Source organism: Musca vetustissima, unplaced genomic scaffold, assembly GCF_032173495.1.
Source record: "Musca vetustissima isolate MV318-11 ecotype Yass unplaced genomic scaffold, APGP_CSIRO_Mvet_v1 utg35842, whole genome shotgun sequence".
Taxonomy (NCBI): Eukaryota; Metazoa; Arthropoda; class Insecta; order Diptera; family Muscidae; genus Musca; species Musca vetustissima.
This window is the reverse complement of record NW_026873717.1, coordinates 1-19,982: the sequence shown is the minus strand read 5'-3', so window position 1 is coordinate 19,982 and position 19,982 is coordinate 1. Positions and strand designations below refer to the sequence as shown.

Sequence of the window (19,982 nt, the reverse complement as noted above, 5' to 3'; positions counted from 1 at the left end):
ATTTATTAAAATCTAGAGAATTTTATAATATAGGTATTTGATGACAGAATTTTTGTTGGAGACTTGAATGGAGAGTGAAGATGATGGCTTCGATTTGTGGTCCACTGCGTTCTTTTGTTTGGAATTCAAATTTAGGTATTTTTGCTTAACCCTGAACCTTATTTTCCCCTCAGAGATATTTCCTTTTTTTTCTGTGGATTCCTCTCTCCCTCCTTTTATTTATATTTGATATCCACCCTGAATAACCGTTACTTTTTTCCACTACGTTTTTCTTCTATGGTTCGTTACTCTAATGTATGCCATTAAATGTTGCACTTATGTCGTGGTCATTTCCTTCCATTACTGTTCCCATTGATGTTTATTCCCGTCGCGTTTTAAGACTTTTTGTTGTTTGGTTGTCCGAATATCCAACATTGAAAAAGGTGTAAAAATCTACAAGCTAAGGCAATAATTGTAAATTTTGTAGTTATGGTTATGTCCATAAATGTCTGGGACAAAAATGCTATGCCTTACCCCTTCCCCTCATCCTAATTCTAGTTTTTTTTTTCTTGTGATCAGTACACGTAAGTGTTTCAATTAGGCTACATCAGAGGTGTATTCTAGCCTCGCTCTTTCTGTGACGCGATTGAAGGCGTTGAATATGTTGTCTCTGTTGATGCATGGATTGTGTTTTGTCAAATGTCATAAAAATGTAATGGCGGTAATGGTGGGATGTAAATTGCGAATGGTGTATAAAAACGAAACGAAGCATAAATAAGTTTTAAGGCTAGTTTTTTTGCAGTTGTAATTGCTCGGAATAGGATAGGTGGGAGAATTTTTACAATGTAGCCTAAGTTGTGGTCTACACACAACACTGATTACCAAAACATTTAAGATAAGTAATTGGTTAATAATTTGTAATAAAAAAATCTAATAGTGGAAAAAGCTAGGAGGATTTAGACATTTGGGTAGATTATCTCTTGATTGAAATCAAAAGACTTAAGACACATACACGTTACTACTAAAGAATATTTTTAAGGACTAAACAGGGCGTGGTTTTATTAAAAGAAATTTTCAAGACCAAAACAAGGCATGATTTTATTAAAAATATTAAAAAATATTTTTCAAGGCCTAAATAAGTCTTGGATATTTTCAAGGCCCAAAACAAGGCTTGGATTTATGAAAGAATATTTTTAGAAACCAAAACAGGGCGTGGATTTATTAAAGACAATTTTTAGGGACCAAAAGAAGGCGTAGATTTTTTAAAAGAATATTTTTAGGGGCCAAAACAGGGCGTGGATTTATAAGAATATTTTTAGGGCCCAAAACAGGGCGTAGAATATTTTTAGGGGCCAAAACAGGGCGGGGATTTATTAAAAAATATTTTTAGGGGCCAAAACAGGGCGTGAATTTATTAAAGCGTGGATTTATTAAAGAATATTTTTAAAGGGCCAACTGAGGCGTGGATTTATTAAAGAATATTTTTCAAGGGCCAACAGAGGCGTGGATTTATTAAAGAATATTTTTAAAGGGCCAACTGAGGCGTGGATTTATTAAAGAATATTTTTAAAGGGCCAACTGAGGCGTGGATTTATTAAGGAATATTTTTCAAGGGCCAACTGAGGCGTGGATTTATTAAGGAATATTTTTAAGAGGCCAAAACAGGGCGTCGATTTATTAAAAAATATTTTTAAGAGGCCAAAACAGGGCGTGGATTTATTAAAGAATATTTTTAAGAGGCCAAAACAAGGCGTGTATTTATTAAAGAATATTTTTAAGAGGCCAAAACAGGGCGTGAATTTATTAAAGAATATTTTTAGGGGCCAAAACAGGGCGTGGATTTATAAATATTATTTTTTCTAGAATATAGTAGATTGCCAGATTCTCTATATATACCTCTTTTGGCCTTATATTCTATTTATATGCAATATTTATTAAAAAAATCCATTCTCCACTTACCTTAGTACTTGTGGTCCTTGGACTACCGCCTAATGCTATCGCATACACCTCCACCTCGTACATATCGGCACCTGCCTCACGATCTAGCTCCTTAGCTGTTGATAGTATTCCCAATCTGGTATCAATATCAAATAACCGTTCATTCACATACGTTTTCGAATCCGTACCCGTTATCGTTAAGGAATTCGTCGTACCCGTATTCACCGCCGTTATGTTCGTAACATAATATTCAATTTCCGCCGAATTTAAACGAGCACTAACCGTTAAGATGCTTGTACCGATCGGTTCATTTTCATAAACGGAGCCACTTTGTTCCAGCTGATCAAATACCGGTCCCATTACGCCCGAGGGACTTGTTGCAATTATGGTTATGTAGGCATCGGTACTTTTCCGTTCACTTTGCACGGCTTCATCGGTGGCTTTCAACGAGAGTTGATAACGTACTTCCGGTTTGGTAATGGGTTTCCTTAGGGTTATGGCCCCTGTATTGCGATGTAGCTTAAAGAGATCCATGTGACCGAATACATGTTCATAGGTAACAATACCATTACTAGAAGAATCGGCATCTGTGGCGTGGACATACATGATCAGGGCACCATCCCGATTTTGGGCATACATTTGTTGATTTTTTGAGGGCAGGATGGCAGCATTCATGGATATGAAAACGGGAGCATTGTCGTTGATATCCTCCACAATGACTGTGACTAATTTTTCGGCAGACAACTGCATTTCGGGTTTCTGGGCCTGATCGGTGGCCACCACGGTCAGGCGAAAAGTATCAATTGTTTCCCGATCGATTTCACGTAGGGTGTGTATAACTCCAGTTTGGGTATTAATGCCAAAGTGACGACCTCCCGGCAGCTCAGGATCTTGTTTGGCAATGCTATAGGTAACATTGCCATTGAGGGCGGAATCCGGATCTTCAGCGGTCACTGTAACTATGGGTGTGCGTAAATCAATTCCCTCCTTGATTTGCCTTACAATGGCTGTGTTCGGAAAGATTGGAGGATTATCATTTTCATCCTGGACATTAACGGTAAAAATTATGGTACTTGAGAGTGGTGGGGAACCACCATCCGAAGCTGTGATATTTAAGTGATACACCGTAGTCTCTTCGTAGTCCAGGGCTTTGTGGAGGTAGAGTATGCCACTATAGGAATCTATGTGAAAGGTGTCCTTGCGATTTCCGGCCGTAAGGGAAAAGGATATTTGCGAATTAATACCCAAATCAGAATCCAAGGCCTTGAAGCGCATCAACTCCGTGCCGACAAGGGAGGTTTCTCGCACTGTTATTTCCTTGAGGGTATCCACGAACTTAGGGGTCTCATCATTTTCATCGAGGACCTCAATGGTAACGGTTGTTGTGCTGTTCAATTGTTGCCCTTCGATGGCAGCATCTTTGGCCATAACTAGCAGCTGATATTCATCTTGGTATTCCCGATCCAATTTCCTGGCCAAAGATAGCTGACCCGTGGCATCATCTATGGCAAAGCGTCCCTCCTGATTCCCTTTCACAATGGAGTAATAAACATCACCATTTAAACCCTCATCCAAATCGTTGGTATAGACCCGCATTATTTGTGTCCCCACCAGAGAGCCTTCGGATATTTGCACCCTGTAGGGAGCTCGGACAAATTCCGGTGCATTATCATTGACATCGGTGATAATGATTTTGATTTTTACTTTATCTTTAAGGCGCGGTGTGCCATTATCCGCCACTATGGCCTCGAGCAGAATGAAATTTTGATATCCCGCCAAGGGTCCCCCAATGGCTGTTGAGGATCCTCCACTTGATGGCATGCGTTGTATCAATTCCTCACGATCAAAGGGTCGTAGGGCCTTAATGAAACCATTCCGCGAATCTATAGTAAATTCTTTGATGGGCGAGGCCAAGGTATAGATCAATTCCGCATTTCTACCAATATCCTTATCCATCGCGGTGAGTTTACCCACAAAAGCATCGGCTGGTTCATTTTCCGGTAGACTGAAGATAAAGGAGCTGTTACTGAACTGAGGAGCATTATCGTTTTCATCGATAACATGTATTATAACTGGCACCTCGGAGGTCCTTTGCGGTTCTCCTGCATCCTGACATTTCACCGTGAGAGCATAGTAATCTTTTTCCTCCCGATCCAGGGGAGAACGTACAAAGAGATAGCCATCGGGGAAGATGCCAAATTTTTGAGCCAAATTACCTTCAATAATTTCATAGGAGAGGCGGCTGTTCAGCTCCAAGTCACGATCATGGGCCTTCACGGAAAAGAAACGTTCATTGACCCGGGTGGATTCGAGAAGTGAAGTTTCGTACGAAGTACTATCAAACACTGGCGTGTGATCATTGACATCCCTAATGAGTATGGTAATTGTGTGTTTATTCGATAGTGTGGGTCTGCCATGATCCGTTGCGGTTAGTTCCAGTTGCATAGATGTCCCTGGTTCCGCTTTTAGAGGTTTTTGTAAATAAATCACTCCCGTTGAGGGTCCAATACGAAATAACATATCCGGATTAAAACTGAGCGTATAAGTTATGCGACTATTGTTTCCAGAGTCCCTATCCCGCGCCCGGGCAATGTAAACCTCCTGACCGACGGCGGCATTTTCGGGTAAACTTATTTCATCATCACGATCCAGGGCGAAGATTGGGCGATTATCGTTAACATCCAATATGGAAATGTGTACCAAACATTTGCCATAGGCCAGGCCCCGCCTTGCCACCACTTCCAATTGATATTGGTTCCGCTGTTCACGATCTATGGCTTTTTGGGTGGTTATCATACCCGATTTTTTATTGATCAGGAAATTTTCTTCTGGATCTCCGAATACTATAAAATATTCCAAGGCCTCAGAGGAGGCTGCCTGCTGCGTTGCCTTTATTTGGACCTGGCCCACTTCCCGATTCAATTGCGGCGACTCATTGCCATTATCTTCGCTTAGCTGAAATTCATAGGTTTGCGAATACGAATCAAATTCCAATGTTTGTAATTTATCCTGCAGTATTATCTCCACCACAGCATCTTGTTCGCTTTGCCTTTCACCACGATCTTTGGCGGTTATGTGTAGCTTGTACAAGGGCTTGGTAAAATGATGTAAAATATCTGGCAAAGAGGAGGAGGATGAAGATGTGCCGCTGCCGACTCGTGAGTTAGTTGTGACTGCATTTATAACCTTAGAGCTGAACATGATCGAACCTGACCATGTATCGACAACAAATAAACCATCACCACCTGTATTTAAGGTATAAGTAATTAAGGCATTATCACCCTCATCACGATCGGTAGCAAAAACTTTTAATAATGGCCTCTGCAGCATGTTTACAATGTCAGGAGCTTGTGAGGCCGAAGCAGAGGATGCAGTAGCCGATGTAACACCATTACTATTTGCCATTGTTGTTGCTGTTGTACTGCCTGGCAACGCCAACGCATGAAAATACATTTTCGGATAAAATTCTGGTGCATTATCGTTGACATCTTCTATGTGCAGATACACAGTGGCCGTCGACGATTTCGGCGGTGTACCCTGATCACGTGCGATTACGAAAATTTCATAATTCGCTTGTAATTCACGATCTAGTGCTTTTTTCGTCGTTAATTGGCCAGTTAGTGTGTCTAGCTGGAATTGTTCGGGATATTGACGTTCGGTGACCGTGGCCAGCGTATAAGTCACTGAACCATTTGTGCCCTGATCGTGATCATTGGCTGTTAACATGGCAATTAAGCTGTGCAGGGGTGTCGCTTCGCTCAGACTGACATTGATATGGGGTTGGGTAAATTGGGGTGCTTCGTCATTTTCATCCAAAATGGTAACCTTCAGCTGGGTATAAGCCCACTTGGGATTGGGGCCACCATCTCGAGCGGAAATGCTCAATTCCACAGAGCCCTCAACCTCACGATCCAGCGATGCTTGGGTGGTAATTAAACCCGTGGCGGAATCTATTGCAAACCATTGATTGGTGTTACCCGATACAAAGTCATAGAAAATCAAGGCATTCACCCCCGTGTCCTCATCGGTGGCAGCAATGGAGGCTACAAATGATCCCGGCGGAGCCAATTCACTTAAAATCGCCGTATATTCAGATTTTTCAAAAACCGGTTCATGGTCATTAACATCATTTACATGGATAATCAAATAAGCCGTGGCCGTTCTCGAGGGTGTACCCTTATCCGTGGCCACCACGGTCAGATTATATTTTCCAATCTCCTCACGATCCAAGACACCATTAACCCTAACAATATCAAACGAGGGTGTCTTTTCCAAACGAAAATGTCCCAATTCATTGCCCGCGGTTATCATTATGGTAGTCTCTCCATTCAGCCCCTCATCCATATCCACCACGGACACAGCAGCCACCACACTACCATTCAGGGCATTTTCATCTACCGTGGCAAAGGATCCCGTGGCCGGGAAATATTGAAACCGTATAACCGGATCATGATCATTGGTATCCAAAAGATTCACTGTGACATAGGCCCTGCCATCCTGCCTGGGGGAACCATGATCTCGAGCGAACACCGTAAAAACACAACTCTTGGGGCAGGAACCACCCGGCCGGGAAAAGGTGGGACACGTCTGCTGTGGACAATTTAAATGTTCCGTTGTGGAGATCACTCCCGTCTCTGGATCCACAGTAAATTGGGTTTCCGTCTCCGCCAAATAATAGGTGATTTTACTATTATCCCCCAAATCCTTATCCGTGGCCATGACCTGCAAAACCGTACTTCCCGGACTCACCGATTCATTGAGCGACACAATATAATCACTGTGATCGAAAACCGGCGGATTATCATTCACATCAATTATGCTAACATTGACCTGCAGGAACCCATATTTCGGTGGCTTACCACCATCCACTGCGGAGATATTTAAACGATACATAGATCGCGTTTCACGATCCAAATCTCCCGTCGTTTCCAAATGTAAATACGAAACATCACCACTGGGGTTTGAGGTAACGGCCAGGCTAAATTTATTATCGATATTACCCTCCACAATGGAATAATTGTTGCTCACACTGTTAATACCCAAGTCCAAATCGGTGGCAGCATCCAAGAGGCATCTCGTTCCCTTTGCCGCACTTTCGGAAAATGACACAGCTATACTTGGTTCCGGAAACTCAGGGGCATTATCATTAATATCCAATACCGTGATGCGTACTTCTATGGGGTATGTGGGTTGTGAGGAGAGTACCACCAGGTCATAACGCTCCCGCATACCTTCACGATCCAATATCATATTTGTTTTAATTTCTCCGGTAACGGGATCAAGGGTAAATTCCCGTGGTGGTTCATTGAAACGATACGTGAAATCTGGTCTGGTGGGTATGAAACCTACCACGGTGCCTTTCGGTTGTCCTTCCAATACCTCAAATTGTACCCGGGTATCAACGGCTCGAGATTGCATTTGTCCCCCGCCAGTGCCATCTGCTGTTCGCCTTCGTGGAAATGCTGAGGTATAGGCATGACGTCCGGGATTTGTGGCAAGAAATTGATATAGCGGCCCGCTGACCGAATCCTTAGCAGGAGGTAGAGTATTTTGCGGCTGGATAAAACTAATACTTTGTGAGGGTTGTTGTTGTTGGCTGGTGGCTCCCGCAACTATGGCTGAGAATAACAAAAAAATTATTGCCTTGGAAAAAATACCTTGACGAGTGGTATAACTGCAGTGTGAGGGTGTTCGGCTTTGTGGCCTCGTTGTGGGTAACTGGTGGTGATGATGATGATGGTGTTGATGGGTGTAAGAGTGAGGATGATGGTGGTGTTTATGTTGTTGCTTGTGGCTCTCCTTGTTACAGTCTTTTAAAAGTTCTCCATTTTCTGCTTCCAGGGACCTTCGCCCTCTAGTGGTGGTGCTGCTCCTCATTGTTGGTGTTTTTGTTGTTGGCTTTGCTGTTAATGATGATAAACTATTTACAAATAATGGCATATGAACTTGGCAGCTATGATCGGCATTCGGGGTAGCCAGAGTCTCAGGCTCAACCTCAGCCGCAGGATCATAGTTACCAACTGTTGACACTGAGGTTCGTGTTGTTGTAAAAGTATCCTCCTCTTCAGTATGATTTAAAAATTGCGTTGTTGTTGTTGTTTCGACAAGTTGATTTGTCATGCTGGTCCTTGGGTTCTCAACAGAATAATCAACACTTTTTGCATGGACTTCTGGCTTCGCAGGGAGGCATGAGGATGGTGATGATGCTGCTGCCATGGCTGATGATGGCCTGACAATGCCTAACATTAGTTGGGCAGACGAAGTGTTGTTGCTATTGTTGTTGTAACTATTGCATTTGGTTGCTGTGGCTTTTTCACCTTCACCATGAAGATGAACACCTTCTGATGGCTGTCTTTGGTCATCTACAGGCAAATTTTTCACTTGTCTTGTGAACTTGGATGTCGACATACTCATCAGTGGCGGCATTGTGGACTAAGGAAGGGAATTTCGGCGACGGAGGCAGCAACAGACAAGTTAATGCTGTTGGTGTCGCCTTAACCTTCACACAGAAAGCAACAACAACTACTAGACTTCAGCTCAGCTAGTCCAAGGAGGCGAAAAGGTAAATTCGTAGTTACACCTTTTTTAAAATCCTGGTAGGGTATTTTTTGTTGTTTTCTTCTGAGGCTGCTTAACACTAATTCAATTGGGTAGAATTTTTTGTTGTAAATAACAACATCAACAACCAAAATATATGGGTCTGTTGTAAATGTCGTTAAGTTTTTCTTCACTTTTTCTTAATTTTTAAATATATATTTTAATGGTCTCCTTCTTCTCTGAGTTACAAAATTTTTAAACCCATTAGAAGTCTCCTTTTTAAAATCAGAAATGCCTTAGCCTTTCTTGCAAATTAGTTGCCTTTTTTGTCTTTTTGTGCTGTATAATTTTTGTCCGCAAAAGTAACAACATTTTTTCTAGTGGTATTTCCCGGTTGGTCTATCATTATTCCTATGTTGGCATTTCCACTTATTTTTACTTGTTCCTTTTTCTGAAGGTTTATTTTTCGTTGCGACTTCGTTAGTCATCCAGTTTGGGGTTTTTTGTTCTTAGCTTTGTCCTGTACATATTATCACCTGAATTGTGAGAGGTTCGTTTTTTAGGCTGTAATGAAAGGAAAAGAAAAAAATTTGTTATTTTAGTTTGGTGTTATTTGTTAAGCAAAATGTAAATATGTAGATATGTATGTTTGTGTCTTTTGACAAATGATTACATACAGGAATATATGGGACGTTGCACATAAATAATTCGTCAGAATATATATTTTCCTAAAGTCCACAAAAACCATTTCAATGACAGAAGACATGAAGACATTTTTGCCCAGGTCGATGTTTTACTACAGTAACTACGGTGGAAAATTTGACTGGTTCCACCCAAAAATATTTAAAATGAAACCAGAGGCTGATATTGACATTATATTCTAGGAAGTATTTTACCTTCTGAGAACCTGAAATGTCTATATGTGGCCAGTATTTGAGAGTAATGACAAAACATTGAAACATCACCAAGAGTATATTTTATCCCCCAAAATCGCAAATATGTACTTCGATTGGAAAATGTGGCAAAGACCTTCAAAATGCTTTTAATGGTTTGGACCCTGTATATAGGAGCATTGACAAAAAAAATGGAACTGTACCGAGAACGCGAAAAAACACATTGAAATTACTTTTTGATAAATACGTCTGGAAACTGTAAATAACATAAAAACCCATATACCCCACATATAGGTCCTTAAAAATAATTAAAACCAAAATGACCTTCCCCATATACCATACCATATAAAATAAGCGGAAAAGACCTTCAAAATACCTAAAGTGGTTCTTGCACTATGTATAGGACCTTAAAATGTATTTTATCCTTAGTATACGAAATACTACATTAAATCCACTTTAGTTGATTAATACGTCTAAGTTCTTTAAATAGTCCACAATGAGTCATATGCCCCTCATATAAAGGCCCTTCAAAAATATTAGAACAAATTCAAGAAAGCTCGATTTTCACACTCGCCCATATGATGAGGATATTCACCCCATTCGGTCATTATATCCCCATGCGTCGGGGATGGGGCCGACCATATGATACCCTACACAAAAGCCATGGAGCTCTTAGTTTCTGCGGAGACTGCCTAATATTTCACCATATTTGCACTCCCTTGACCGATTTGATGTTAACAGCTCCACCGGACTTCGTTATATTACAGAAAAAAGTTCCGGTTTATTTGACCCGGAATATCAACTGACCATCAACGAAAATTATAGGCACCGTCCTGGACTATAAGCGGAACGTCATGTATAATTTCAAGGAGATCAACTCAACTCTCTAGTGTGGTAATAGTAATACTAAACTATACCATATGAGGAGTCGTACAATATGAGCCACATATTCAAATGGTTGCACCTTTTTGGCATTCCAAATCTATTTTTCATATTAATTCCTTCTTTTGAAATATATAAACTGTAAGTATTTATACTTGATCTATATTTAATTCAGCCTTTCAGGATGCACTCCAAGATAAATTTCTACGCCAGAGAGAATATAAATTTTGTCATTTTCACACAAAAATCTGAGTGTATTTGACCTACTAAATACTGACCGATCTTCGACAAGTTTGGGTCATAATCTAAAGCGACCAGAAAAGCTGACCGAAAAATTAAACGATTATTAATAAAAAACCGGGGTCTTCTTTGGACAGAACCCGTCCTACATGCCAAATTCAATATGAAATTGTCATTTGAGGCTATACCTAAAGCGCGACCAATATTGATTACATCGGTATGAGGTGATATGCCTAATTGAGGACTGATATAGCTCAATTTCGAAACTAACATTTTTGCATAACAATACACCTTTATGCTTAATATTAACAGTAACCAAAGTCGGTAGGTATCATTATATGATGCTAGGCCTAAATGCGGGCCGATATAGTTCATTCTCGAACCTTATGTTTTAGTCTAGGGGGCAAATATTAATAATTTTTGGGCGGGAGATTTGTTACCATATTCGACTACAAAAAAAAAACGGTGGGGTTCCCATAAAAATGGGGCCACCCGAAAAAAAATTGAACAATTTTATAATTTTTGTAGAGATGTTTGGCCAATTCAGCCAATTCAGGTAAAAAGTGTCAAAACCCCACAAAAAGTGAAAATTGGGTACGTTATATGAAGGCTACCAGAAAAAGTATACATATTTATATTTATAATTTTTATTTTTATTTCAATTTAGCGATTTTGGTTGAAAACCCGAAAATACCAAAAATTTGGAGGTATCCTTATATGGGAGCTATGCTTAAACCGATATAGGCCATCTTCGAAAAGAATCTGTGTACACTATAACTCTATTCGTTTAGAGGCTAGAATGATTACAACAGATCAAGAATGTATATACTTTATAGGGTTGGAAATTATTATTTCGATGAGTTACATACTATGGTGGAGAGTATAAAAAGGATATGTTATATCTAATTGATGAGTCTTTTTCCGATTCATCCACCCCAATGGCAATGTGAACATTTGACTTCCATGTATGTTTGATAATCCTAGAAATGTTACTCTATATATCTAACACCAGCGATTCCAAAAAATGATCAAAAAACGCTCATAAATAAAATGATATTTGCTAGAGTTGTTTATCGAATCACCTCAAATTTTTATTTAATCTTAGATAAATATGGCGCAGAGATATGAAGTTGTAAAAGCGTCATAATAGTAGTATTTATTCTTAATTATAATAACACTTTATGTCGGTTTGGCTATCTGAATCTATCTGTTGAAATCACGATAGAGCTCACTACATTTAAGATCCCTGCTACCAATGGTGTATTAATCTTCGACATTTTGTTTCCACTTTAATACCGAATTGGCTGTAGTTTGGAAATTTTGATTCCCATTAGGTAGCGAACCTCCGGAACACAAACTATAAATAATAGATCTGATTTGAGGTTAGTCGGCAAACAAATAGACACGTTTCTCATTCGAATTTGCTGTAATTATATATGTTTGTTTCTGATTGGATATTTACCACCCTATCAGAACCAAAAGTATATTATTTTCATACTAAAAATTATCAATAGTATTCATAAATACCCCTATAAAGTTCAAGTCAATTTCCTTATCGGTATATTGATGGAACTATAGACGGATTTTCCAACACGCATTTAGTTATTTATATGAATGGTGGTTACTATACTTGTCTCCAGTACTTTTAAAAATATTTCCCTTTTTATGTTCTTTGTATCTTTCATATGGAATTGCTCATATGTATGTATTTGTACAAATATTATTTGTTTGCGATCATATGTGCGAACATGAGTTTGCATTTGTGTTCATGATGATTATTATTACGAATGTGTTTATTTGTTGAGGCGTTTTCCTTTAATGTAAAATGTATGTTTGTTTGTTGTTTTAACTAATTTATAAGCAATTTCGTTCTTCGTATTTTTGTCTTTTGGCATGAGAAGAAAAATTACGAAAATTGCAAATGTTAAAATGTAAAGAGTATATATCTATCGTATATCTCTTTCAGGCAGATAATTTTGAGGTCTTTTTTATTTTTCACGATCAATATTTCGCAATTGTTTTAAATTGCATCTTCAGGATAATCTACAAACAATTCTGAAATTAATGACATTAATTACACAGAATGAAGTGACAAAATCGCTTACAAATAAACTAGTGTCAAGTTTTAAGTAAACTATGATAGACTTCACTATCGTCGTCGGATGTAAATGTTGCACTGAGTTTATTTTAGTTTATTGCACGATCTCTCTTTCTGTGTAAGGTGTCTGTAACAGTAAGCTGCGTTGTCTGTTTCGCTCTTAAAATTAATTCTCTTTGTTGTTGGTAGGTTGTTTATGTGTAGCATTTCCAATGTAAGTCTCCTATTGTAATTGTTTTCTGTTTGAAGTATTTGTACTTTATCAAAGTTTGGTCTATGGTTGTTGTTCTTACAGTGTTCTGCAAGTGCTGTTTTTTGTGTATTATTCTGATTCCTTAATTTAATGTCAGATTTGTGTGCCGATAATCTGGTTTTTAATTTATTTTTTTGGTTCCAACATACTCCTGTTTACATTTTTCTTCATCGTTTCCATCACATTCTATTTTATAGATAACATTGTGTTTTTCCAATTTTTGTATCTTGCTTTTCGTGTTGGAAAATAACGTTTTTAGAGTATTATTTGTTTTTTGGGCCACTTTATATTTTTCTCTATCAAATAAATTTGCATTCTGAAATCTTTCCGAAATTATTGGGATATAAATCATTGATTTGTAAGTCCTTTCCTCCTCAGTTCGTTGCTGTTTCTGTTTCGTAGTGTCTGATTATTTAGTATTCTGTTGATTACGTTGGCTGTTTTTTAAGTTTTGTAGTTTTTCAAATATAAGAAACTTAATTTGGGCCTGCAACATATTAGCATTTATAAATGGATTAGTTGTACTTAGAAAAACTAAATAAAATTTAATTTTAAAGTATGCCTTCCTGTTGGAATGAAAACATAGCATTTCATCCTTAAATCTATAAATTTTGTCGTTTGAGACTTTCTTTTACAGAAATTTTCTCTTATAAAAATTCACATATCATAATTTAAGAGTCAGAGTAGGACATTTACATGCACATTAAACTTATAAAATTGCACTTCCTCCATTTGATAATAAATCAAATATTTTATAATATAATTTATGACATCTACCTCAATACACATCTTGTTCTGCTAGAATGTAAATTTACCAAACTGACCTCAAAAAAAATATTCTACTTCACACTGACATAACCACCAAAAAAACCAGCAGAACCACCACTCCTGTAGCCTCAAAAAAGTAATTTTTCATTGTAAGCGTTTAACTGCAAATTATTTTTAATGGTTTTTCTTAAATTTAATTACTCCCCAAAAAAGTTTGCAATGCATAAAGTATTCTGCTCACAATGTGGAAGATGAAGCTACCGATCTTTAGTTGTACGAACAACAAATCAAATGTTCTTGATTTCGTGCGATCGATCGATCGATCCTGTTTGAAAGATCCTGAAGCGAAAAAGCACATTGGTATAATGAAAATGTGTGTGTGTGCATCGCATAATTTATGTACCGTACAACAGATAACAAAATTTGCCCCTTCATAAAAATGAAAATTGTGGCGAAGATTTTAAAGAAAGTGCGGATATTTCTCTCCGACCGCAAAAAATGTGAATATGATGATTTTTAACGCATATTTTCTCAAGGCCTAAACAAGACACATAATCTAGTGGCGCAGATTTTTTTAAATATTTTTCCAAGGCGTGGATTTATGACAGAGTATTTTTTTCAGGACCTAAACAAGGCGTGCATTTATAGGGAATATTTTTTCAAGGCATTAACAAGACGTGGATTTATGGGGAATATTTAGCAAGGCCTACAAGGCGTGCATTATAGGGAATATTCTTTCAAAACCTAAATAAGGCGTGGATTTATTAAGGATTTATTAAGCTTGGATTCTTTAAAGAATATTTTTTAAGGCATTGAATAAGGCGTGGATGCTTGGGAAATATTTTTTTCAAGGCATTGAATAAGGCGTGGATGCTTGGGAAATATTTTTTTCAAGGTCTAAACAACAAGGGCTGGATTTTTACGATTTGCTTTTTTTCAAGGGCTGGATTTTTATACCCTTCACGAAATTTTGCACGTAGGATGGGTTCTGACCAATGAAGACCCCTATTGTTTTTGATAAAGAACGGTTAATATTTAGGGGACGAAATGGACCAAATACTTAAATTTTGTCTGTTTTTCGGATCGCACATAGAGGCCGCAATCATGGCCCGAACATCGCGAAATTTTACATGGAGAAGGGGATCGGGCCAAAGAATAAGCATGCCTGTTTTGATAAGGATTGGTCAATATTTAGCGGGTCAAATGGACCCTGACTTCTGTGTGAAAAATTACAAAATTTGTATTCTATGGCTATATATTTGCCCTTGAAGGACCTAATCCCGAGAATTTGACCGTTGAAGAGGAGTGGTTGACTTTTAAATTGATACCAATTATATGGTCGTATGTACTCAGATGTGGGAGTTACACGTAAATATTTACAGGTGCTTACGTATTTAGATTTTATTTAGTCACCCATTACCACACTAGAGGGCGCTGATCGCTTTGAAATTTTCCATTAGTTTCCAGTTATGGTCCAGGACAACGCCTATAATTTTCGGTGATGATCAGATAATAATTTTGGGATGAAGTGGACCGAAAATTTATGTTTTGTGTTTTATTCGATTCCATCTATAGGCTACAATTGAAAGGCCAACATCACAACATAACCCACGGTATAGAGAATCTGGAGAAGTACAGTATCCGTCTACTAAATATTTGAATATTAGAATTAGATCGTTAGAAAGTTAGATTTTCGTGGAAGTTGTGTAGGGTATCATATGGTCGGCCCCGTCCGACTATACTGCTCCGCTCACTGGTTAAAATATGTTTTTTAAAGGGCTAAGCAATACTTGGAGTTTAATGAAATATTTTTCAAACAACAAAATATACATTTTAAATTAATTTTTATGTTTGTTTTGCTATTAACTTTTTTTAATTTTATGTATTTTATTTTTTCCCACAAAAGACCAGCCAAATATTACGTACATACCTACATATTTCATGCTCCATGTACTATGAAAATTTTTACTAAATTCTACAATTAACAGTTTTGTTAATTGGCTACCTTTTTGTGTTTCAAATCTGTTGTTATTGTTGTTGGTTGCTTTCAAAATCATTAAGCGTTTCCCCGGTTTTCAGAGTGAAGTACACATTTTGTGGGTTGGTTATTTGGTTTTACTTTTCAACAACTATAATAAAACGTAACAGTTTTAAGCCAGTTGAGATATATATTTCTGTTGGCTCGTGTGCGTGTGTGGTTGTTTGGCCGTTCTGGTATGGTATGAAACGACTTGAGACACATGACGTGTATATGGAGTGGCGCGACGCCTAACATGTGGAGGGAGGCTGGCTGTTCATTGAATCAACACCACCAGCTCCACCAACATCAGCCAAGCGAGTAAACCAAAACAGCTATCACCAGCATTTGTTGAATTTTTTGTTAGTAAAACATTAACTACCCATAATTGTAAATAAGGCCTATTTAATTTTTCTTCGTTTACGATTTCGTTTTTTTTTTCATCCTCAACAACAATTGTTTTGTTAATGATTTTGATGATCTTTTTGAGTTTGAGTATTGTTTTAATGATTTGAGATGATCTTGGCATAATCATCATCATCTTCATCTTCCACGGTAGACATAGAGAATGAAATGTTAAACACAACATTAACTAATGAGTACTAATGGGAAGATTTTCGTATTTATTTATTTTTTTCCGTTTAAATATTTTAAATGGTTAATTAATAATTTAGATTTGTTAGGAAATTAATAGTCAATTAATTTGGGTTAAATGGGATGATGGAAGTGATGGTATACAATAAAGAAAACACATAAAAATATACGAATTTTTTAATGTTAACAAATTGGTAAAAAAATTTCTTAAAAAAAGACACATTACTTAGGCATTAAAAAAAATTTCTACATCTGGAAAAACAATTCTTTAAAAACTTAACGCCGGGTTTAGGCTTTGAAGAAAATATTCTTTAAAAATCTAAACATTATAAAAGTTCCTTGAAACATACTTTAAAAAAAATAAACCTTGTGAAGGTCCTCGAAAAAGTATTTTTTTTAAATATATATCTCGTTTTGGCTTTGTGAAATATTTTGTTAAAATTGTACGAAAAAACATTATCTAATAAATACACGCTTTCTTTAAAAAATCTTTAGGCTTTGAAAAAACATTCTTTACAAATCTGCACCTTATTTTGCTTGGTAAACATTTTCTTTAAAAAAATCTACATCTCGATTAGGTATTGAAAAAATATTCTTTAACAAAATTTCGCCTTCAAAAAATAACCGTTAAAATTCCATGCATTGTTGCTTGGGCATTGAAAGGACTTGAAAAATACTCTCTAAAACATCTACTTTGTTTCAATCCCTGAAAAATATTGTGCAAGAAATCTACGCCTACATAGAGCCTTAAAATTATTCTTCCACAATAATACAAACTTTACATAGGCCTTAAAAATATTCTTTAAAAAATCTACGTCTTGTAAAGGTCCCAAAAAAATAAGAATTTAAAAATATCTTTTAAACCAGTAAGGGAAGTAGTAAAGCCGGACTGGGCCGACTATATGATACCATTCACCACTTTGGGTCTGTTGTACATATGTATCCTTACAATTGTTCAATGTTCCCTTTGATAAATTTAATTTCAGTCGGCCAGATTTAGAGTCGTCTGCGTACCATGGGACAACTTTATGGAAAACGATTTATAGCAAAATTGATACACCCTATTCGGTATGTCGCATTTAATTGCAATTTGAAATACATATGAAAGCTATGGCTGCATCTGCCCAATTTCAACAAAACCCAATAACGTCATTCGAGTCTCAATTTGATACGTTTTGCAAAATTTCGTTTTAATCGAACACACATTAGGAGTTTGGTGCACCATTTATGTAAAATCGGACGAATACTTATGTATATGTTGGAGCTATATCGAAATCTAAACCAAACATCATTCTAGACTCAATTCAGTACGCTGTGCCAAATTTCGTGCAAATCGAAGGATATGTAGGGACTTTGGTGCACCATTTATGTAAAATCGGACGAAAATATATATAAGCGCTATATCTAAATCTGAATCGAAATACGAAATTTAACACACATGTTTCTAGACTTTATTCGGTACGCTATACCAAATTTCGTGCACATCGAAGGATATATAGGGACTTTGGTGCATCACTTACCTTAAATCGGACGAAAATATAAATGGGAGCTATATCTAAATCTGAACCGATTTTCAGGATACTTAACACATATCATTCTACACCTAATTCATTACGCAGTGCCAAATATCGTGCAAATCGAAATGTATATAGGGACTTTAGTACACCATTTACCATAAATTGGACGAAAATATATATGGGAGATATATCTAAATCTGAACCGATTTTCATGAAAATTAACACACATCATTCTAGACATAAATTATTGGGCTGTACCAAATTTCATTCAAATCGAAATATATATAGAGACTTTGGTGTTGTATTTAAATTAAATCGGATGGAAATATATATGTGAGCTATATTTAATAAAATAAATAAATAAATAAGTGACCTATGCCAAATTTCATCCAATTCGAATCATAAATGCGACCTGTACTTTATTTACTATTTAACATGGACAGGCAGACGGACGTACTTGCATAAATCGACTCAGAAAGTGATTCTATGCATATTCTCAAAAAGGAACCCTGTGTCTATCTCGCTTCCTTTGGCCTGTTACAAAGATATGCACAAAGACATAATAACCTGTACCACAGTGTGGTGAAGGGTATAAAAATCTACGCCTTGTTTAGGCCTTAAAAATATTCTTTAAAAAATCTACGCCTTGTTTAGGCCTTAAAAAATAAAAAATCCACGCCTTGTGTTAGGCCTTAAAAAATATTCTTTAAAAAATCTACGCCTTGTTTAGGCCTTAAAAAATATTCTTTAAAAAATCTACGCCTTGTTTAGGACTTAAAAAATATTCTTTAAAAAATCCACGCCTTGTGTTAGGCCTTAAAAAATATTCTTTAAAAAATCCACGCCTTGTGTTAGGCCTTAAAAAATATTCTTTAAAAAATCTACGCCTTGTTTAGGACTTAAAAATATTCTTTAAAAAATCTACGCCTAAAAAATATTCTTTAAAAAATCTACGCCTTGTTTAGGCCTTAAAAAATATTCTTTAAAAAATCTACGCCTTGTTTAGGCCTTAAAAAATATTCTTTAAAAAATCTACGCCTTGTTTAGGCCTTAAAAAATATTCTTTAAAAAATCTACGCCTTGTTTAGGCCTTAAAAAATATTCTTTAAAAAATCCACGCCTCCTCAGGCCTTAAAAAATATTCTTTAAAAAATCCACGCCTCCTCAGGCCTTAAAAAATATTCTTTAAAAAATCCACGCCTCCTCAGGCCTTAAAAAATATTCTTTAAAAAATCCACGCCTTCGTAGGCCTTAAAAAATATTCTTTAAAAAATCTACGCCTTCGTAGGCCTTAAAAAATATTCTTTAAAAAATCTACGCCTTGTGAGGCCTTAAAAAATATTCTTTAAAAAATCTACGCCTTGTTTAGGCCTTAAAAAATATTCTTTAAAAAATCTACGCCTTGTTTAGGACTCGAAAAAGATATTCTTTAAAAAATCCACTTCTTGGACTTGAAAAAATATTCTTTAAAAAATCCACTTCTTGGCCTTGAAAAAATATTCTTTAAAAAATCCACGCCTTGTTTAGGCCTTAAAAAATATTCTTTAAAAAATCCACGCCTTGTTTAGGCCTTAAAAAAATATTCTTTAAAAAATCTACGCCTTATTTTGCCTTGAAAAAATATTCTTTAAAAAATCCACGCCATATTTCAGCCTTAAAAAATATTCTTTAAAAAATCCACGCCTTTGTTTGGCTTTAAAAATATTCTTTAAAAAACCTAAGCCTTGTTTAGGTCTTGGATTGTACGATTGTTTTTAATGATGTTAATTTTTGCCCTCATGTTGTCTATTAATAACGGAACATTTCGTAATTTAACAATAAATTGTAAAAATTTAAATTTGTTCTTGGAACAACAGATTACGCCAATCGTTCTCTAGAAAACCAAATAGAAACATTTCCCACAGATCATGTTTTTTTTCTTGTGGTATTTAATGTTTTATTTTTTGAAATGTAATTAATTAATTTGATGAATGATGTAGATAATGAATATTTCTTCTTCTTCTTCTTCTCCAAAATATCAATGAAGTAATGATGGTTAATGTTAGGAGATTTCACTAAGTCACAAAAAAAACGCTTGTTGCTTAAGTCTTTTGTTATGAGGGCGCTTTACACACTTTAATGATGGTGGCACTGGCGCCATTAAGTGAATCGAAAAACCAAAATTGAAATAAGTAAACAGTTGCTAAGGTCATAAAATAATGCCCCTAAGGTTGGCTGGGTCGTCGTCTAAGGGCTATTGGAGGGAAAAAACCGTAAAACAGTAATA

General features: G+C 36.6%; 1 protein-coding gene across 1 annotated transcript in view; it reads right to left on the bottom strand.

Annotated features, from left to right (window-relative positions):
• LOC133327671 (cadherin-related tumor suppressor-like) overlaps nucleotides 1-7,178 on the bottom strand; it is a 125,094-nt gene extending 117,916 nt beyond the window's left edge. The window contains exon 1 of the mRNA XM_061536205.1: nucleotides 1,939-7,178. Coding sequence (XP_061392189.1) covers nucleotides 1,939-7,167 — 5,229 coding nt within the window. The 5' untranslated portion in view covers nucleotides 7,168-7,178. The remainder of the gene's footprint in view (nucleotides 1-1,938) is intronic.
• Nucleotides 7,179-19,982: the final 12,804 nt, after the last annotated feature.